General features: G+C 40.7%; 2 protein-coding genes across 3 annotated transcripts in view; both read right to left on the bottom strand.

Moving 5' to 3' along the window:
• The window catches only part of LOC105943088 (ADP-ribosylation factor-like protein 13A), a 28212-nt gene extending 21084 nt beyond the window's left edge, over positions 1–7128 (bottom strand). The window contains exon 1 of the mRNA XM_055132143.1: positions 7114–7128. Within this exon, the coding sequence (XP_054988118.1) occupies positions 7114–7128 (15 nt within the window). The remainder of the gene's footprint in view (positions 1–7113) is intronic.
• An 851-nt stretch (positions 7129–7979) lies between these two features.
• LOC101540743 (neuroendocrine convertase 2) overlaps positions 7980–22452 on the bottom strand; it is a 176304-nt gene continuing 161831 nt past the window's right edge. The window contains exons 5-6 of one of the 2 annotated variants that reach the window (XM_055129825.1): positions 19326–19363; positions 7980–8317 (exon numbers count right to left, since the gene is read on the bottom strand). In XM_055129825.1, coding sequence (XP_054985800.1) covers positions 8264–8317; positions 19326–19363 — 92 coding nt within the window. In that variant the 3' untranslated portion in view covers positions 7980–8263. Of the gene's footprint in view, positions 8318–12805; positions 12822–19325; positions 19364–22452 lie in introns of those variants that run through there. The other variant, XM_055129826.1, reaches the window with a different exon arrangement.

Below are 22452 nucleotides of genomic sequence, written 5' to 3'. Positions count from 1 at the left end.
TTCTTTATAAACACACAACTCCTGAAGGCTGGAGACAGAGCATGGCAGTTAAGGTGCTTGCCCTGCACCTATCTGAAGTGGGTTCGATCGCTTGTATGGCATATGGCCCATGTGATTTCTGAGGCGTCCCAAGGAATGAATGATTCCTGAGCAAAGCTGGATCAGGCCCTGAGCACTGTTGAGTATGGCCACCAAACCAAAGAAACAAAAGCAACATCAAAAATTCATAATAATAATTATTTTAAAAAAGGTTTTCCTCCTGTAAAAAATTTCATCTATGATCTCTCAGCTTCCTTTTTTTTTTTTCCAATCCTTGTCTATTGCCATAGCGGATACTTGGAACATATCAACTCATAAAATACCCAGGTATGTCATTCCCCAAGAAAAAGTTCCCTTTGCCTTTTTGTATGAAGTAGCAAAGCCTTATAGCTTACAAGGTTCACATAATTAACATTGTCTACTTCTTTAGTGAAATTTAGACCATTTCTCCTTGGAGTCATAACAGCTATTTTCAGATCCTTAAAGTACTAAGCATAACCCTGTCTCAGGTCCTTTGCACAAACCATTGCTCTGTTGCCAGATAGCTGGCAAACTCCTCCTCATCCTTAAGGTCTCTTCTGATCTAGTGAATATTATGCTGAGTGAAGTTAGTCAGAAAGAGAGGCACAGGCACAGAATGGTCTTTCTCATACAAAACAGGAGTACAAAAAATTCCCAGTCAACAGAAACTGAGAACTAGTCATTAGTAGGGAGCTTACCACAGGGGAAGGAAATGGCAACAGAAAGGGTGGGGACACTGGGACAACAGTGGAGGGAGGTGGACACTGGTAGAGGGTGTGGTGCTGGAATGTGTTATGCATGAAACTAGCTGTAGCAGTATTGTAAACCATGGTGCTTAAAATGATTTAAAAATAGTATCTTCTCGAAACCCGGAGCCGCTGAGCACGAATCGGACCCTCTGCGCCTAAAGACTTTGATTCCAAAGATGTAACACATTCGGGCATCCAGCGCAGCATCCGATAGCGATGCACTGGGACACCAAACTGGGCTACAACTCTGTGCTGCCGGGGGTGGATTTTTTTTTCCTCCCCACCCTGTCTTCCTGCACGGAAAGCGGCGGGCTGGCGGCACCCATGTGGCAGGCGCCATCTTCTGTGACTCCAAACCCACAGGTATTCGGATTTTACTTTGGGGGCTCCCAGGAACTCATGGGAAGGGGGCGTAACCGGCACGCCCTTGGCCCAGATAAACCCGGAGCCGCTGAGCACGAATCGGACCCTCTGCGCCTAAAGACTTTGATTCCAAAGATGTAACACATTCGGGCATCCAGCGCAGCATCCGATAGCGATGCACTGGGACACCAAACTGGGCTACAACTCTGTGCTGTCGGGGTGGATTTTTTTTTCCCCCCCACCCTGTCTTCCTGCACGGAAAGCGGCGGGCTGGTGGCACCCATGTGGCAGGCACCATCTTCTGTGACTCCAAACCCACAGGTATTCGGATTTTATTTTGGGGGCTCCCAGGAACTCATGGGAAGGGGGCGTAACCGGCACGCCCTTGGCCCAGATAAATCTGGAGCCGCTGAGCGCGAATCGGACCCTCTGCGCCTAAAGACTTTGAATTCAGAGACTTCTTACAGCAATGCACTGGGACTGTGAGCTGGGCTATGTAATTTCTGGCAGAATTTTCCCTGGATTTTATACAGAAATCCAAAACCGTGCGGATGTGGCCGCGTCCGTGCGACTTAACATTTATAATTGTCAGCAATGTGAAACGGTTCCATTTGAACAGGTCTGACTTGGGGGGGAAACTCCAAATAATAACAGTAAGTTTTTGTTGAAATATTGAAAGTTTTTAATGTAGCAGCCACCTCTGGACTGTGAACTAAGCAAAAGCCCCACGCTGGCCGACGCGGCGTAGCGTACACCATACTATGAGGTGCAGGAAGGGGGGTGAGGGGGAAAAAGAAAAAAAAAAGAGGGAAAAGGAAAAAGAAAAAGAAAGAGAGAGAGAGTTATGTCAACTATAGTGAGTTTTGTGTTGAATTATGGAATGTAATCAAGGTAATCAAGGTAAAGAAAAAATGAAGTTATACAGTAGGGGGTAGGGGTGGGGGCGGGGGGTATACTGGGGTTTCTGGTGGTGGAATATGGGCACTGGTGAAGGGATGGGTGTTTGAATATTGTATAACTGACATATAAACCTGAGAACTTTGTAACTTTCCACATGGTGATTTAATAAAATTTAAAAAAAAAATAGTATCTTCTCCAGGGAAATTTTTCTTCACCCAGCAGATCAGATCAAATTCCCTGTACTAGAAACGATGACAAGATCCAGTATGCTCTCCTCATAACAGAGCATCAGAGTCGTAAATAAAAACTGGTTTCAGTAACGATCTATTTGTAGTCTATTTCCTCTTTTAGACAATAAGGTGCTCTGTCTGCTTTACTTATAAACATGTCTCTATCTCCAATCTGACCCCTATTGATTCTTTTTCCTGGTATCCATCACCTTGCACAAAATCCTTCACAACGAATAGAATAGTAGTGTGTCACTTCTGTGATTATTGCATAAGATCTAGATTCTATATTCTTTCTTCTCTGAGATCAGTTGCTCTGGGGGAAACCCAGATTCCATGCCATACAGATTCTCAAGAAGTTAATAAAAATCCAGAGCAGGAGAACTAAGGCTTCTGCCAATAGTGTCCTTTAAGCCCTAACATCAACAGGTCAACCATCCTGAACATTATCCTCCCGACTCAGTTGAGCTGTCGGATGGCAGAAATCATTATCAATGTTTTCATTGAACACAGGACAAATCTTTAATCAGGCCCATTTATCCAACCTACTCCTGAATTCCTGACTATAGATATCATGTGAAAAAAATATTAGTTTGATACACCTAAATTTAGATGCAAAAATGTATTTGAATTTATTCATATTATTAGTATTTTTGGGTTTTGGGTCCCACCCAGCTGTGCTCAGAACTTATTTCTCTCTCTGTGCCCAGGGATCAGTCCTGATAATGCTTGGGAGTCAATCTGTGGTGCTGGGGATTGAACTCAGGTAGCTGCATGCAAGGAAAGTGACCTACCTTCTGTCCAGCTCTTAGACCCAAACAGAGAAATCTGTACATGTAACTGGCTAAAGGGCTGTTTTAAATTCAGAACCTGTTTTTCATTACACCATGGATGGGTCACACACTGGTTATTTAGTGTGAAGTTCTTGAAAGTGCCTACCTCAGGGGGTAGGAATAATGATCTATGAGGGATTCATTAGGGGATAGATAGTGTAACTTCTGTTTTGGACCTAGAATTTAAATTATGTATTTATTTTTATTTTTACTTTAAAAGGCATTGCCTGAAATATTTTATTTTAACCCTTTTGGGAAGAGTACTGGGGATTAAACTCAGGACCTCATACACACAAAAGCTTGTACTCTACCACTGAGTTGTATCCCCAGACCTCTTATCTTAGCCAATTTTTATGTGTACAGTTTACTCCCTTTAGGACCACCTTCCAAAAAAACTATAGGCCTTGAATCCTGTCCGGAGGTTGGGTTCTGTGGAATTCCAAACCAAGACAGTAGGTGATGTGAAACTGAAACCACTTGCCGTGATGATTAGGACAGAGCACCAGGCACGGGAAAGGAGTTTCCTTTTGATTTTATGTCTGTCATTCTCAAAAGAAAATTAGGTAGATTCTAACTACCTAACAATTTCATTTTCTTATGAAACCAATTTTGCTTCAGCTTGTTAATTTTATAAGAAGGGAGGAGAGTTTCATAAGATTTTGAGAGTTAAAACAGATAGCCCAATTGTTTCAGCTTACAAGAGATGATACTATGTTTCTGAGACATTTAGCAGCCTGCTAGATGTCAGAGAGCAAGAAACTGTTTTCCTGACATATACAGTTGGTTAGAACAGGGATGCCAATGGTCTCTTCATAAAAGAGTAAATTCATAAAACTTACAGGCTTTGTAGACAGATGGCCTCTTCTAAACTATTTTACTTAGTCATTGTTTTCTGATAGTAGTCATGGATATTAGTTAAGAAATGAGTGTCTGAGTTTCAATAAAACTTTATTTATAAAACAAGAAGATCATGGTTTCACCTCTTTAGGTAAGATTTTAGAAGAGACAATTTGTTTTAATCTTCAAATTTAAGAGAAATACTGAAATTTTTAAGATTTTTTTTTTGCTTTAAAATTTGTTCAATAAGTTATTTTAAGATAGAGCTGGGGAGATAATACAGGGATTAAGTTTGCTGGATTTGCATTTTGCCCATCTAGGTTCCATCATCAGAATTCCATATGAGTCCCTGAGCACAGACAGAGGCCACTCCTGAACACAAGACCATGAACTACTCTTGAGTACTGTAGCCCAAGTGCTCACATCTTCACCAATCATTTGAATATATATATATACATCAGGATACTATCCTTATACTACAAAGAATACTTCACTCAGTTCTAAGATATTCCAATACAATTAGCTTCCATCCTTAATACCCCGTATTTCTGCTGAGACACTGGGGATTGTTCTATTTACAGCTCACAGTATAGACAACACAGACAGACAAGACTTCTCCAAATATCTAAATGAGACTATATTCTTTTTTCACTGTGTCAATATTAATTACTTATAATTTAGTGTTTGATAATTTAGTGTTTGATATTTTTATATTAATTTCAACACAATGAATGAGTCTAATTTGGAACGATAAGATTCATTTGCATTTAAATTGATATTGCAAGCATTCCCTCCAGAGAACAAAAAGCATCTATGATTATAATTATAAGCATTGTTTTGAGAACAGGTTTGTTTCCCTTGGAAGGATTTGTAAATATGATGTGTTGTGTTTAATATTAATGATGACACAATAAGACCCCTGTGTTTCTTGAGAGAACCCTGTGAAAGCATTCTAAGTGATCATAATTCTGTTGCATGTAATGTAAATAAATGAGTTAAAAGAATCCAGAAAACTATTCCTATTGCATTCATTTGTTCTCAAAATTCTCCTGGGATTGACTTCTCTTAAAGAAAGTTTGGAGAAGTCACTTCTTCCACAGAAGCCAGTAGCTGCTAAAGAATTTCCTTCTTCTTCCTTGTGGCACTAACTTGAAACCTTTTTCACTGTGAACTTCTTTCTGAAGCATAAATACAGATATTTCTGCTATGAGTGGAATAAAAGAAGGGCCATAATGAAGACTGAGAAGGGGTTTTTGAGGATATAAAATTATCATAAGAAACTAAGATTGTAGGATGAAGATAAAGAGAAAAACAAAGCTTTTCTTCACAGTCATTCATTACATGTTTTTTGATCATTTACTGTGTTCAGGTGATTGATATTTTGGGGGGGATGAAAAGATAAGCAAAACATCTCTGTGTACAGGAAGTTGGTATCCAAATGCAGGCACTGAAACATAATTAAACATATTCAAGAGCCATACATAAGAAAAAATAATTAAGAGCTACAAAGAGACTATATAGGTCATGACTGCTTACATTGAGGATGGACTCAACTGTGGGCAGAGCTAGTATATGAGCCTTCTATGTCATGAGCTAGGAAAAGTCTTGGAATCATTAATTTTTTTTATGATTTTAAAAGTGCTAAAGCATTAAATTTTTCACAGGTGATCAGAGGCTAGACCCTCACAGGGAAGAAGGGATATGATTCCATGTGTGGGAGAGTCACTGGATTTAACCATAGTGAGTGATAGAACCTCTTGTGTTGTTTTTCTCTGTTCTAGCTTCTTTGGGTAGTCTGGGAAGAATGCATTGGGGGGGGGACAAGAGAGAAAGTAGGGAGCTGAAGCTCTTGTGGGCTTCTGGAGGGAAGTGATGTTGACTGGGTCAATACCAATGGTGACTAGAAACAGAAGGTGATCTGGTGCAGAGCACGATTGTGTCTATCAGACCCAGTGACCAAGGGGAAAGAGGAAGGAGGAAGAGTCTCACATTCTGTGCATTCGTTGTTGTATCCATTTATCAAATTATAGTAGCCTGGAGAGGGGCCAAGATAAGTCAAGCTTGCTCTTTGAGCTAGTGCAGATCCTAATCTCTCTGATCTGCTTCCTATCTAGGAGAGGTGGATAAAGAAGTGCTCACCTCACTGTTTTAATATGCACATTAAACTCAGTAATGCATGTAAATAGAGACTGGAAAAGAGGAAATAGTAAATATTGGGTGCTATGTTGCTAAAGATCAGAAGTCAACAAAGAAAAATGGGCCATACAGTATGGCCCAAAATATCAGTACCAATGCAAGAAAAGAGAAGAGAAAAGAAGGACCTTTTAATTTCATTAGGCAACAGTCAATTCTGCTTGTTAGAAGAGATTGATTGTTAGCTAAGACAGACAATAAATGAAAACTCCTAAACCCAGCCCTCGTGCAGAATTGGATGATTGTTATTGCCTGTGAATGATTAGTTGACCTGTTTATGAGTCTTGGCTGTGGTTTTATTTACATGGAACATATTTTGTATGAGGAAAGAATCATAATAAGATACTGACTATGAAATCACTGGTCATCATGTTGGCATTCATGTAGGGATTCTCTTCTTTCCATAGAGAATCTTTTGGAACTTTAAGTTCTGGAGGGGATGTGTGTGTGTGTGTGTGTGTGTGTGTGTGTGTGTGTGTGTGTGTGACTGTGGGATGAGGGGAAAATAAAAGAGAGGGTGGTTCAGGATCAGTACAGATGGACATCAATGATTTTAACATTTTGAGAAGTTTAATTCATTAAAAAACCAACAAAAGTCCATTGTGCCTATCATTAACAAGGATAAAACATCATGGTATGATTCTGAGGCATGGGAAACTATCGTCCATGTTTTACAGCTTGGGAAACTGAGGACTACAAAATTCAATTAAGACGCAGTAGATGGCAAGGACTCAATGAGAGTACTTGAACTAATGCTCTTTGAAAAGCTTAGATTTACACTAAACCTCTTATTAAAAAATTGGCAATGCGTGAGCTATAAAACATAAGCTTTCTATTTCCATAGCTTAGTGAAAACATCTCCCACACAGTGTAATACATCTTATTTTTCCACCTAGCAGAGCACTCATTGTGGTGAGCTTGTACATGAGACATTCAAAGCATAGACCTCACCATCATACTGGGCATGCTCGTAAGAACACTGCTCAGAGGCAAGCCCTGGCTTCCTGCACCTGGCGTTAGGTTTTAAATATCATTTAGTAATTAACGTTCTTTCTTCGTGAAAAATGATTTTCTGTAGCTTGGGAACGAGCAGGGTTACTGTGGTTGAAAAGCTTATCTTTTTTTCTGTGTCTGAGATTTCCTTTGCTTTGGCCATGTAGGATGGGAAATCATGCTTTTCCCAAGGCCCCAGACTGTAAGTCAAATTCCCTTACTGTCAGTAAGATCAGGATTCCCGATAAAGACTCAAAAGGAAGGTTAGGATTTCCAGATCTGACTCTGAGCAAAAGAATTAAGGGAGAGGGATTTGCTAAAGCTGAGTTTCCAGGGAAAGCCAAGTACAGAGCATCGTCATAGGATCTGGAGTAAACCAATCCAGGTTGTAATTTTGGATCACGTCCCACAGAGGGCGTGATAGAGTTAGTTACGCCTCTGCACAGCCTGAGAAAAGGTTTTGGTGACGCCATAGTCTCAGTCCAGTGGCTCTCGAAAGGGTGTATGAATTTCCATATCCGGGAGAACTGCAAGCCTGTGGGGGCCAGGAGGGGGGTTGTTAAATCAGGTTCTAGAATCTCTAGGGCAGCCTCTGAAAAGAACAGCAGGTGCTGGCAGTTGGATGAAAAAGCAGACCAAAGGCAAGAAAGGTAAGGAAAAATGGACATGAAGGGACCAAATAAATCAGGAATTCCGTGCTTCAGAGGATTTCTTTTATTGGCAGCAATTAAGCGCTGCAGGTGACAGAGAATGGGTTGGGGAAAGTTGTGCCAATAGGATCCAAGAAGCTCCATAATCTTGGAAACGGTCTTACAGTTGGTTCTTTGTCTGGGCTGCCTTTTTCCTGGGCACTTGGAAATCCAGATCTGTGTTCCCACACTGGTGTGAACTGGCATTATGTTGTGAGCAGATGCTGTCATGTATTAGAGTGGGCATTTGAGAGCTGAGTCCAGGGCTAGCTCTGCAGAAATTCACATTTCCCCAGGACCTTGGCTTTCTCCTGTGCATGGGGTGAGGGACAAGACTCGGACACCTCTCTCATCTCTTGGGTTGGCTCGTCACAGTCCACCGTTCTGCAGACATCTACCTCCCATTTGTTTCAGCTGTGCTAGCAGGGAGTGATCCAAAGGAGACGGGCACTAGCAAATGCCTTCACATCAACCTAAAGTGAAAGCAGATTTTGTTTCAAAAAGAAGGCCACAGAGAAATAGGATGGATGGGACTTAGGTTATGTGACTAAGGACTGAGAGCACCAGGGGATGAATTTTAGCTGCATGGATCCACCTCAAATGTCACACATCTTTGGTCATGGAGATTGCTCAAAGGGCTGTAGCACATGTTTTGCATTGGGTCCTGTGTCATGCAGGAGCACTGAGTCAGGCCTTCACAGCTAGGTGAGGCATCACTGAGAGTGGCCTTCAGCCCAGCTGACCACTGCCTAGGATTTCCACCTCCCCACCCAAAATTTCCCATGTGGGGCTTTTTACCTAGACACTCTGCGCTCCAGTTCTAAACATATACTAATTTTTGATCATTTTTTTGCCAAGGAGAGTTGATTGCCTGAACATCTGTTTGGAGAAGTTTTTGGTTCATCAATGCCATTTCTGGCCTCATTGTTGCTGAGTTTTACTTGGATGATTAAACCATTGTTGGCTTACTTGGGCCCCCACTGAGCCTTCAGTGACCCACCCTCAACCACTTGTGAGGTTCAGTGTTGCCTCTCTTACAGGTGTAAACACTGCTTTCAACAACTATGGCTTCTACTACTTTCTATTGCTGCTATCAAAGTCACTATAAACTTAAGTAAGTTTGAATGTCTTAGAGATTACTAGGAATCTATGGTCAGAAATCTGGAATAGTTATCATTGGGATGAGGGCCCTGCTTCTTTGGGGAGGCTTTCGGGAAAAATACATTTACTCATTAATTCCTTGTAGGCAGAATTTCATAATGTGTGGGAGTGAGGCCTCCATTTCTTTGCTGGTTGAGTATTGAGGGCCATCCTAGCTTTTAGATTATCTATCTTTTGATTTGAGGACATATTATTGCATTTGGCCCTATTAAGATTCTTCTAAGTGGAGCCCATTAATTTGTTGGCCACATGACCATTCCATCATTATATCTTCCCTTCTACTCTTTGTTTGAGTGAGTTTCTGCTTTGCACCTGAGATCAAATCTCTCTTGACTTCATTCTTCACCTACTCATTCATTCCTTTAGCTAACATATAGTGACTGTCAGATTATTCTATTGCAAGTTAGTTGCTAAACAAAAAGAAATGGAGAGCTAGAAAGCAGAGGCCTTTTCTCACCCAGGAGAAATGCAGAGATGCATTAGTAAATAGTAACATTGTTCCTTTTCCTCCCCTAGACCACTGCATAGATAGACTCTTGCTCTGCGGCCTTTGGATATTATAAGGTCACAGCTGTCTTCTCTGGCTAATTGGCCTTGGTCAAATAGGATTTTCTAAGGATGTTACACATCTAGGCCATCATTCCCTGACATGTGCACTCTCTATAATAGGACAGTTTGCTTCTTCAAAGCCAACAGTTGATCATTTTACACCATAACACTTCTCTTTTTCCTTCCTTCTCTGATTTGAAGATCTTTTTTTTTTTAAGGGGCTATTGATTAGGTTAGGCGACCCAGTATACCTTCCCTTTTGATTGACTTTAAGCCAACATAAAAGGAACCTTGATTAAGCATAAACAATTCCTTCAAATTTGCCGTGCAATCAACTTACCCTTGGGAGTGGTATCTCATCACATTTATGTGTCCTGTACCCATTCAAAGGGGGTGGATAAGACAGGATATTTCCACTAAGAGGTGTATTTTAGAATTTTGTTTATCACAAAAGCTTGAGCTTCAAGGAAAAATAATAGGTACATATCAAAGAAAGAATGGGATTCAGTTGAAACAAAATTTGAATTCCTCACAATTCTTCAACACAATGGCAGAGGCAGAAATATCACGCTTTTGAAAAAAATCTAGTGTTCAGTTTTACTCCTCTTTGAGAATAGGGACTGAAGGTCATGCTGGGTCTCATGATGGGTGCCATTAGATTTACAATTGACCTTGCAATGAACCCATATAGGTGAGGCTCTTGTGGACATACCCAATGTGAGCTTCGTGGCTTGACAAGATTTGAACTGGCACTGGCAATGGCTATCCACTTTTCAATAACCTCATTTCTTTTGGATGAGGGACATGGATTCAGGAATCTTGAAAGATTCGGAAACCCAGAACTATAGCTTAAAAAAAGCACAGTTGGTGGCCTCACATGCTGGGGGAAAAGGCATCAGAGACAGAGAAGGGAACACCTAGTAGAGAATGTTGGTAGGACCCACTCGGGTTAAAAGCTGCGTACCAAAAGTAGACTATAGACTGAACATAATGGCCACTCAATACCTCTATTGCAAACTACAACATCTGACAGGAGAGAGAACAAAAGGGAATGCCCTGCCGCAGAGGTGGGGTGGGGTGGTGGGGGTTGGGTTGGGGGTGGTGGGAGGGATACTGGGATCATTGGTGGAGGAGAATGAGCACTGGTGGAGGGATGTAAACTAAATACAAACATGAAAGTTCAGAAGTTTGTAACTGTACCCCACGATGATTCACTAATAAAAATTTAAAAATAAAGTACAGTTGGGAAATAGGTAAATGGAAAAGGGAGAGACTAGAAATGGATGTCACCTTAGAAGATGCAGCCTTTTTCACTCCAGTATGGAGCTGCTGGGAAAGCTAGATTTGATCTTCTAAAGGCTTTCAACTTTCTGAGAGAAAAAATCCAGAGTAGGAAATTTAGTGAAATATTTCATGACCTAGGAATTTAATAAGCATAATGTTGTTGAGGAGGAGAGTAATGAAGAACCAAAGGTCATAGGGAAACGTTTTAAATATTTGCATGAATTACTTCCTTGTGGATTCTCATCTAATGTAAATATTGATAGATTTTTCCTTGAAAGATAAATTTGGTGATAAATGGAACAAAACTATAATAACCTCATTATAATCCCTTCATCCATCTATCCAAATTTTTTTCTATTTTGAAGAATCAATTTAGAAATATGATTTCCTGAGAAAATGAGACCTCTGCTTGAGTCTCAAATTAACAAAGACTTTGGAAGACATTACCTTTGTCTTTAAGTTACTTCAATATAGTTGAAGAGATGAGACTTTGTCAAGGGCATTTAAGAAATTATGGGTAAGGGAATGATTTTTTCTTTTTGTGGCCTGCTTTTAGTTTGAACTTCTTGGTGTCAGAAAATCTCTAGATGTGAAACCAATAATAGAATAATCACTCATAGTTTCCTATCATATAAATAAAGCTAATAGATGCCTTAATATCTTATATATATCCAAGAAAATGTTCTTCAAACACTTTTAAATATCCTTCTCTGTTAGGGCTCACTTGCTTGCTCTTGCTGATCATTCCATAGTTTTGTTTATTTCAATGACAGCATAGAAACATTAAGACACAGTTATATACTTACATGAGTATTACTACCATTGAACTCAGAACTCTCTGCAGGTAAGAACTAGATATTTTACATTTTATAGCTGAGGCTTTTAATATAGCATTTCACCCAGAAGATGCACTAGATACAAATTTCTTAAATGTTGGCTAGAGTCAATGGAACAAAACCTAATCAACAGCAATGGGAAAAAGTCAATTGAGTAGACATTTTCTTTGATTTCCTAGAAAAGTTTAGATCCAAAATCATAGTTTAATTCCAGTTATGCAAGGTTTTATTTTTACCTATTTTTATATCAAAGTATGTACTAAAATCAGATTTTTCTAGTTTGTGGATTGAGTCAGAAGTTATTTGACTGAAATATGTTTAAATAATTAAAAGAAAAGTTCCTATCTTATTACTCAATATGGCCTCAGAGTGATAAAATACAAGGCTATGTATGGATGGCATTAATGATTACATAAAAAAGAGCCACTCCCTTCTCTGAATAGGACCCAAGGGTTGTTTAAACTTCAATTTTAGATGAAATATTAATGTTATTATTTAAATATTAATTGGTCTAAAAGTCTGGAGCTCAGGATGGGATCAATACTTTATAGACTCTGAGTCATTCAGGGTTGAGTGTTGGGCCCATCTCCACAGGGATTCTTTGATCATAGACGCCACCTGCCTCAGAGCTCTGGCAAGCAGAAGGTTGCTGAGCAAAAATGCACTTTTCCAGGCTCAGCTCTGGCAGTCCTTCAGAGCATTCCAAAGACAGCCTCTCCAGAGATCACTGCCTGGTCAGGAATCTATTCAAAAGAGTTGAGAAGGTCCTTGGGTTGACTTATTTCTCTTCAAAGAGCTTTTGTTGGCAAAACAACAAACTTGGTTCAAATAATAATGTTCCAACTTTTTAACTGAATCAAAGGGCATGGTTTATTCTTTTTCACCTTGGAACTTGATTGCATTGCCACCAACCCAAGGAATTATGGATATTACAAAAAATAAATAGCTTTTATTATTTGCTTGTGGGATTTCCACACTAAGAATTATATTTTCTCCAGGAATTCAGTCATGGAGACTTGAGTAATTTCCATAGTTCTCTAGTCCTCTTATTGGTGGCTTGCATTATGGGGAGTGGAATGCTGGTATCCATCCATGTGGTAGTTGAGGTAGGAAATTGGAAGAGTTCGCTTGCTAGTTTTCATAGTCACTGTTAGAGGGTCAACATATAATTTAATTATTGATTTCATTTGCACAAGTTTGAATGATGAATTTATTGAATTAATAGTTAATAAAATTTAATAAATATTTGTTATGCCTCCTAACCACCATGATACATTTCAAAAGGGCACACAAATATTAATATTGAAAATATACACAAAGAGCTTTTGAAGCCAGTTATGAACACTCCACCATTTCCATACTCTGTGAACTGCTACCCAAGATAAACTTTGCGAGACTGTAGTGATAGGACATTGGGTAAGGCATTTGCTGGGCATATGGCCAACCTGGGTTTGATCCTTTGCATCCCATATGGTCCCTGAGCCCACTAGGAGTGATTCCTGTGTGCATAGGTAGGAGAAACCCTCAAGTATTGATGGGTGTATCACAGAAGATAAACTTTGTATCTTTTTGGAGAAGGCACACTCCACTCCATAGATTTGGAAGGATCCCTTAGTACTGTGGACACAGATCCCTGGTTTTCACTGGATCAGAGAGACACATGGTAAAAGAGACCAGCCACTTCTTTGCCTGTAATCAATTATCCATACCTGCTTTCTTACTGACTTGTCCCCTCTGGAGACACTACTGAGGTGTTCATGTAGCTGACCCATTTTCACAGGACTGGGTAGAGGAACTCTGATTTTGGTTTGGTCTAAAATAATAATGTGGTCATACAATGTCCAATTTTGAACAAACCTTAGATTCTGCTCTTTGAACCAAGTTACCAAGGATAGGAGATAGTGAATTTCAAGAGTCCAGTGAACTGTGATGGAGGAACAGGGACGTTTTGCTGGATGGTGTAGTGTGGCAATTCTATAACCCTAAAACTTATAAACATTTGTATTCTTGAAAATCAATGTCTTGTAAATTAAGAAAAAAAAGCTGGTCAATGCCCATTTCTCATCTTATTACTGGGATGGAGAAGGAAAAATCTGAATAATTTGGGAAACTATACATTTACCATTGATCTGTCAGATTAAATTCAATCATACGATAGTAAATTAATAATAAAAAGCAGCGATTATTTTCTTTTGCTCTAACACACAAAAGATTCAATGTAGAGTTGTTGAATTAAGTTAACTCTAATGACTTACATTCATATATTGATTTGCAGTTTACAAAGGATTTTAATTCTCAGTTTAAATGGAAAGACATTGAGTTACCATCATATATTCTTCTCTTTCAATCTACAGACCAGCAAGCTTTGAATTAATTTTGCTGAGGGGAGCTTTTTTCTGGCTTAATGAAGAATTTTTCATCAGAGTCTCATCCCACCTACTCTACTCCTTTTTCTGAGCATCACCTTCCAGGTAAGCCTCTTGAATTCAAACCCTGTCTCAGGCCCCATTCTGGGAAAGTCCAGACATAGGCACCTCCACACCAGGCTAACTCATCAAATCAAAGCTGTTCTAGGTGATTTATCTATAAGGTTTGAAGCCACCTGCTAATCCTTTGTTCAACAATTTTCTAGTTTATCACTATCCACTGATTTCATTGCTCTCCTGGGCAGGTGGACTCTACTTACTATTCTCATTCTGCTAACTATAACTAGAAAATATTTTATTAAAACAAAAAGAATAAATTTGGTTATTAGCTTCCAAGCTCTCAACTCTACATAAAATAGTGGTGGGAAGGTGTAATGGTGGTAGGATTGGTGTCAGAATATTGACTATAATAAATTATTGTGAATAACTTTATAAAATAACATTTAAAAATTATTTTAAAAATCAGTTCAAGAAGATTCCAGAGAGATAGAAGATCGGGTAGGGCACTTGCCTTGCATGCAATATCCTGGGTTTGATTCCCAGCACTGTATCTGCCCCCCCCCGAGCACTTCCAAGAGTAACCTCTGAGCACAAAATCAGATGTAAACCCTGTTCAAAGCTGGGTTTGTTCCTAAAAAAGACAGGCAAAAAAATTTTGTTCAGGTTTAGTTTCCTTGTTGAGGAGTTGAGTTAAGGACTTTGGACAATCAGTTTTCTTATATCAATGATAACAGAAAATCTTCATAGTCATGTGTAATTATATAGTATTACTTTGTAAGTTCTGAGTGTTATATAAATGCTGAAGACTCATTTCTTCCTCTGAATGGAGATGTGGAATACTATCACTGTCACGGTCATCCCATTGCTCATCGATTTGTTCGAGCAGGCACCAGTAACGTCTCTCATTGAGAGACTTATTGTTACTGTTTTTGGCATATCCAATACGCCACGGGTAGCTTTTCAGGCTCTGCCGTGTGGGTGCGATACTCTCGGTGCTTGCCGGGCTCTCTGAGAGTGGCGGAAGAATTGAACAGGGGTCGGCTGCATGAAAGGCGAATGCCCTACCTGCTGTCCTATCACTTCAGCCTGTGGAATACTATACAGAAATAAAATTTTCTGCTCAGTTCTTTTATGCCATCTTGTTGAAGCTCAATGTTGATGTCATCGTCTCAACAACATCTTTGCTAAGTGGCCATGAACCCTTTTCTTGAACATTCTCAGATACAGAGAACCCATTATTTTTGGGGTGAGTTAATTTATTTTATTTATTTTCTTAAAGATTGGACATTTTGACCCTTTAACTGAATTAAAATTTTTTTGTTGGTGGGAATTTTCTTGGGAGAAATTACTGAATACATTAGATGCTTCATTTTTCATGAATAATTTTAAACATTTGAAACATTCAATGTGCTTTTTGTCTCTCTGACCCCCGTTGGTTCTTTCACCTGTTCCTAATAGTTATTGTTTGGAGTTCCCCTACAATTCCTGGCATTATGTGTTACTCTTCCTCTTAGAATGAAAAGCAATCTAGTTGTTCAATAATTGAGAATTGGAAAATTTAAATAAACCACAGTTTAAGGTAAAACTGTATAGCCCTTATTTAGAATTTAAAAAGTAATATAAATTTTTTACAACATGGACTGGAGTGATAGTACACTGGGTATGGTGCTTGCCTTGCATGCAGCCAACCTGCTTTTGGTCCTAGCACCACATATGATCCCCTGAGCCCCACCAGGAATGAGCCCTGAGCACAGAGCCAGGTATAAGCTCTGAGCACTGCTTGGTATGTCCAGAAAAAAAAGGAGAAAAAATTTTACAATATGAGGTGGAATGAAAGATATAAAATATGCAACGAGAGCCCAATTATATTAAAAACTTGCATAAAAAAGCCATAATGCCCAAAAGTAGAGAGAGAGTATGGGGAATATTGTCTGCCATGGAGGCAGAGAGAGGGTGGGAAAGGGCGGGTATATCCGGGATATCAGTGGTGGGGAATGTGCACTGGTGGGGGGATGGGTGTTTGATCATTGTGAGATTGCAACCCAAACATGAAAGCTTGTAACTATCTCATGGTGATTCAATAAAATAAAAAAAAACTTGCATAAAAAGAAAAGTTTTAAAATATGCTAAAATATTAAGAATGATGATGTGGATAATTTGAGTGCTCTCCTCCCTTGCTCACACCCCAACCCATTTAAGTTTTCCATAGAGCATAGGAATTTGCATAACTAGAAAAAATATTTGTCAACAAATACATGGTAAAAGAAAGAGAGAAGGCATCCATAAATTCCACAAAGACCTCTTTCTTTCTCTTTATTCTTTCTTTCCCTCCTCTTTCTCCTTCCATCTTTCTTTCTTTTTCTCTCTCTCCTTTCTTTCTTTCTTTCTCTCTCTCTCTCTCTCTTTCTTTCTTTCTTTCTTTCTTTCTTTCTTTCTTTCTTTCTTTCTTTCTTTCTTTCTTTCTTTCTCTCTCTCTCTCTTTCTTTCTCTCTCTTTCTTTCTTTCTTTCTTTCTTTCTTTCTTTCTTTCTTTCTTTCTTTCTTTCTTTCTTTCTTTCTTTCTTTCTTTCTTTCTTTCTCTCTTTCTTTCTTTTCTTTCTTTCTTTCCTTTCTTTCTCTCTGTGCTTCAACCCTTTTGACCTACCACAGAGTTTTTCAAATATAGTCTGATAATACATATTTGAGGGATGCTGGCACCTCTCAGTCTGCATGTTTCAGTTTCCAATTTGATGAGGATTTTGGGAAGACACGTCAAACTGTCATTATCATTGTACTTGCTGTTCATCACCTGGTGGTGCTCAGGAGCTCCTCCTGACTGTGCTCAGGGGTTGCTCCCTCAGTGCTCAGGGGACCATGGCTAGGATGGAACCAGGACCTCTAACATACAAAGTGTGTGCTCAGCACACTGAACTATCTCCAGTTACACAAATTCTTTTGAATTTTGTAATCGGCTCACAGAAATATCTGGGCTAAGAGGAGACATGGAGGACATTTGGGATTCTCTCTGCAGGTGGCTCAGGGGGCATCTGCTGTCAGCTGTCCAGCCTGTCCGTCTACCATTGCAACTTGAACCTGACAAGGTTTATGTACAGCGGAGCAACACTGCTTGTGAAAGCAAGCACATCTCTGTCTGAATACCTCTGAGCCCTGGCCCTGGAGATGGTAGGAAGCTTGTGCAGCTGCAGGTCAGTCTGGAAGGATGCACATGCATGTGTGTGTGTGTGTGTGTGTGTGTGTGTGTGTGTGTGTGTGTGTGTGTGTACAGAGGGAGCCCCTGGAGCTGAGCCTGTGGCCTGTGCAGAGGGTTATCTCAAACTATCTTTCTAAGGAAAGTCCTCTGACTCCCAGAACCTAGGAGTAAGTAGAGCACTTGCAAGTCTTCTTCTGTAGAAAATTTACTGGGGAGACAGTTACTGGGGAGGCAGAGAAAGAAAAGAATCAAAAGAGGTGAGTAAGGTTCTGCATGATACAGGCCCTGAAAGGAATCAGAAGGGCAGCTAAGGCTCCAGGTGTGCAGGCAACAAGGGAGAGACATCAGGGAGAGGTGAGGAAAACTGTTGGGAGTCTCTGCAGGTAGAATCTACACCTCCAAAGTAGTTCTTCGTGCCCCCCTCCACCACAGCAGTATGGCTTCGAATCTCTGAAAACAGAGCTTTCATGTCATTTCTGCTTCTGCCATTTATTTCTGAGATGCGTTGTATGTGCTAACAATAAATTTAACAATTTTATGATTAATAAAAAAGAAAATACTCAGACCAATGTGTATTCTAGATTTGTAGACTCCTACGGTAATAAGACACCAAGCACATTGGTGCCTTGTTTCCCTGCATACTAAACATCTGGAGAACCTTTGTCCTCCTTTTTCCAAGGGCATAGATACCTTTGATGATGAATGACCCAGAATGTTGGCCTCAAACACTTCTGTTTGTTAAGTACTTTTTCCCCTGTCTAAATGAATGTTTAACTGCTATGGGAACATTTGAAAAATACTGAGCTCTGGTTATGAGAGAAGTTGTACTTTATAATAGTTTGGAAAGTGTTAGTGAACATGATGATGCTTTAATAGAGCACTTCCGAAGTTAAAATTAAGTGATCACCTGTGTTTAAAAGGGTTTTTTGTTTTGGGTCACACCTGGCGATGCACAGGGGTTATTCCTGGCTCTGCACTCAGGAATTACTCCCAGTGGTGCTTGGGGGACCATATGGGATGCTGGGAATCGAACCCAGTTTGGCTGCATGCAAGGCAAACACCCTATCCGCTGTGCTATCTCTCCAGCCCCTAAAAGGTTTGCCCAATTTGTTCTTTTGTATTTTGTGGCAGTGTTATGAGGGGGTACTGCTCCATGGAACAAAACTGGGCCTCCTAAAAGTAGCGAAGTACTTACTCCATTAGGCTAATACTCTCCTGTCAAATTTTAAGCTTTAACAGAAACAGTATTGCTAACTGCTGTTTGTTTGTTTGTTTTAGGGCCACATCCAGTTTTGCTCAAGGGTCATTCTTGGCTCTGCACTCAGGAATTACTCTTGGCAGTGCTCAGGGGGCCATATGGGATTCAGGGGATTGAACCTGGGTTGGCCATATGCAAGACAAGTGTCTTACCCTCTGTACTATTGCCCTAATAGAGTCACTAATTGGGGCAAAAGTTAACACATGTGTTTCTAGTCAAGCAGGAACTATCATGATTTTGTTAATATTTCTAATTTATCAAGGGATACTCAATGCTCTTGGTATTATTGCAGGGGAAAGTCAGTGAAGAGTAATAAGTACAAAATAATTTTTAAAAGGCAAGGTTCTTGCATTCATAAAGCTACTATTGAAATTCGAATTGCTACACATTTTGGCCTTTTGCCCTCAGGTTGATCCAACAAGAACACAAATGTTTCCTTTCTACTCTTCAAACTGATTGTTTTGGCCAGAGCTGATTTGAAACCTTGCCAAGTCTCTTTTTTGCCTCTCCCTGTGCCCATTTCTTGGCACTGTCTTTTCAGACTGTAACTTGTTCCTTTGTCACTGACCTTTGCCCAGCCCAGGTCTCATACCTTGTCCCTTTGCTTTAGCCAGAGATGACGCTCTAATAAGATGGAAGGGGTGAGTGTGTGTGTGTGTGTGTGTGTGTGTGTGTATGGGTACCTTCATGCACGTGTGTGAGTACATATGATTCACATAATGAGGAGTGCAAGAATATTTAATCTGCATTTCCCCATAGAGGTTGGGTTTGTACTTACATAATTGGAGGCCAGGTCTGGGTGGAGATAATCAATGCCTGTAAAAAGACAATAGCATGGGTTACTCCTTGCCTCAGGAAATAAGCAGTGGTCAGCTGAGCTGCCAAAGACGTGTCTTCCTTATGAGGCTACCCCCGTACACTTGGAAAGGAGATGAGTGCCTATACCTGAAGCCCTGCTTTGCATTTTCATTCCTTTGAGAAGGCAGCTGCCCTCCGGGAGGGAAAAGACAGCTGCCACAAATGAGATTCAGGAGAGAAGAGAAACCAATTAGAGCTTGTGGCCCCGGGATAACATTTCTGACATAAATGACACCTCTAAGGGGGCTTAGTGACTGTAAGATGGATGGCTCATCAGAGCGGTGATCTAAGAGAGATTTGTGGAAATCCTGACATTTCTAAAGCATCCACTGGCATTTCTTGTGAAATGAAACTGGCGATGGGAAGGAAAAGTGATTATTATTTAACAGGGCACGGACAGCCAAGGATTAGGAGCGCATTCTCTGGCTTGGAAATAATAAGACGGGCACAGCTCGGCGAGAAAAGCCATTAGGCAGGAGAAAATGGTTTTCTGAGAGGTGTCCCGGTTGGGAGCTGATGCTTGTCTCTCCAGAAAGTGGCTTTCCAGAAAGCCTGAGACCTCAAATCCCCCAGAGGGAGTCCTGTGATTTCTTCTGGACATGGGCCCATCTTGTTACCCAATGGTTGTTAAATTATGGTCTCTGAGCATTGCTGGGTCCCATCAGACATGCATACCTTGGAGAGGTCTTGAAGGAAAAATTGAAGGAAAGGTCTTGTGGAACTTGAAGGAAAAATTGAAGTTTTTATTCAAGTCTACAGAGACATATGCTTTTAATTTTTTAAATGTTATTTGCTTATTTTGTTTTTGGGCCACACCAGGTGATTCTGGCTCTTTACTCAGGGATCACTTTGAGGTGCCATATGGGATGCAAGAAACCAACCCCCTAAAACATCTGCCATATTCTGACCCAAGCTGATATCCCAGTTACCCCCTCTGACTGTGTGACTTCAAGCAAGCTGCTTGGCCTTCCTGTGCTTGCTTTTTTCTCACCAGATGAGGTGAGAATTGTAGGTATGCTTGACACCGTGCAATTAATAACTCTATTGGACTAACAATATTGAAAGGCCAAAAGGATGCTTTAATTCCCTTATTACTGGCACCTTCATTGCATGCACGGTAAGTCTGAGCTATAGTGATAGCTTTGTCCTACCAAAAAGAACTTGCATTGGGCTGCACATTTCAAAAATTTTTTGAATTCCCCCACCCCCGCTTACATAAGCAATTTTTGAACTGGTCATTTTGGCTGTGGGTAGGGTTAAGTGTGCCCACCACTACTCCCCATTCCTAGGTATTGGGACAGGATGCTCAGTTACATGGGAGAGGAGGCTGAGCATCTGTTTTTGTTGTTGTGTGGGAGGCTACTCTTGTCCCAAATCATCTTGCTGTTCAGCAGTGGGTTTGAAGAATGTCTTGGGACTCATTCTTTTCTTCTGTTAGTGCATAGGCATCTGGCAAATGAAAGATAGCTGCAAGTTCTTTGTCTCATTCCACACCAGGAGGAAGAATCTATTATCCTACCTCGAGAATCTGAACCTCCTCTGTGATTGTTTATATGACAGAAGTGGCAGAGTGACGCTGTTCCATGCAGTCCAGCCTTTAAGAGGGCTGGAAGCATGCTTCTTGTTTCTCTGGGTGGGGAAGAGAGAGAGGCCGGGGAGCACACCGTGGGGAGGGAAGCTGTGCTCTTTTAGTGCATCAGGCAAGCCTAACTCAATTGACACATGTCTCTGCTGCTTTCCGCCCCAATGACAGGAAAGAAACTGGAGAGAAAGGACAGAGGACAAAGCCCCAGCACCACCTGACGACCCCACATCATCAAGTGTCATCCGCAGAGATATTAATGAGATTCCTGGGGTCCCCAGCCTAGGAAAAGCAGGCTTATGCAAGTAGCACAACCAAATGGACAAACACTGAAGCCAAGTGTGGTCCTACAGCAAGCACAAAAGTGTACAAACCCTTCACATCACAAAAAACTTTTTTTTCAGAATCCTGGGTATGAAAAAAGAAACACTAGGGGGCTGGAGAGATAGTACAGAGGTTAAGTCAATCACCTTGCACACAACCAAAGTCTGCTAGATTCCAGGCACTGCATATGGTCTCTGAAACACTTTCAGGAACAATCCTTCAACACAAATCCAGGAGTAAACCCTGAGAACAGAAAGGTGTGATCTAACACCTCAGAGTCCCTCATCCTCCACAATCAAAGCTACATGTGTAAGCTAGGAAGATAATACAATGGTTAAGGCACTTGCCTTGTATGTGGCCAACAGGGTTCAATCTCTGGCAGCCCATATGCTTCCCTGAGTGATCCCTGAATGCAGAGCCAGGAATAAGCTCTGAGCAACATATGATCCTAACCACAGGAGAGAGACTGAGAAGGAGACTCACAACACTGTCCAGTGGAACTGGTCAACCCACAGAGAGATAACATGGTGGTGGCTTAAAGTGACTCAATTTAAAGATGGTCTGTTATGCAGCTGTAGATGTCCCCTAAAATCAAGAAGTTTGGAAATAAATGGTGTATGTATATGAAGGTGAGGCAGAGAGTTTTTTTCTGGGGTCCCAAAGGTCACACTACATAAGCAAAGAAACAACATCCAGTAAGAATATTTCTGCTGAGACTACACTCTCTCTCCCTCCCTCCCTCCCTCCCTCCCTCCCTCCCTCCCTCCCTCCCTCCCTCCCTCCCTCCCTTCCTCTTTCTCTCTCTCTCTCTGTATGCATGTGTGTGTGTGTGTGTGTGTGTGTGTATACTACTCAGCAGTGATCAGGGTTTATTCCTGTCTCTGCATTCAGGGATCACTACTGGTGGGCTCAGGGAACCATGTGAGCTACCAGGGATCAACGTCCTGTTGGCTGCATGCAAGGTAATGACCTTACCCACTGTACTATCTATCACTCCAGCTCCAAGGACTTTCAAAAGTATCTGAATTCCCAGCCAGAAACTGTGAAACTATTAGTCAGGTGTCATCCTCTCTTTTGCTGTCTTCAGAAGAGAAGATTAAATAAAAGGGGTGCAGTTAAAGAATCCTGAAATGGCATACAA

The sequence above is a fragment of the Sorex araneus genome, chromosome 3 (assembly GCF_027595985.1).
Source record: "Sorex araneus isolate mSorAra2 chromosome 3, mSorAra2.pri, whole genome shotgun sequence".
Taxonomy (NCBI): domain Eukaryota; kingdom Metazoa; phylum Chordata; class Mammalia; order Eulipotyphla; family Soricidae; genus Sorex; species Sorex araneus.
This window is presented reverse-complemented; position numbering and strand designations above follow the sequence as displayed.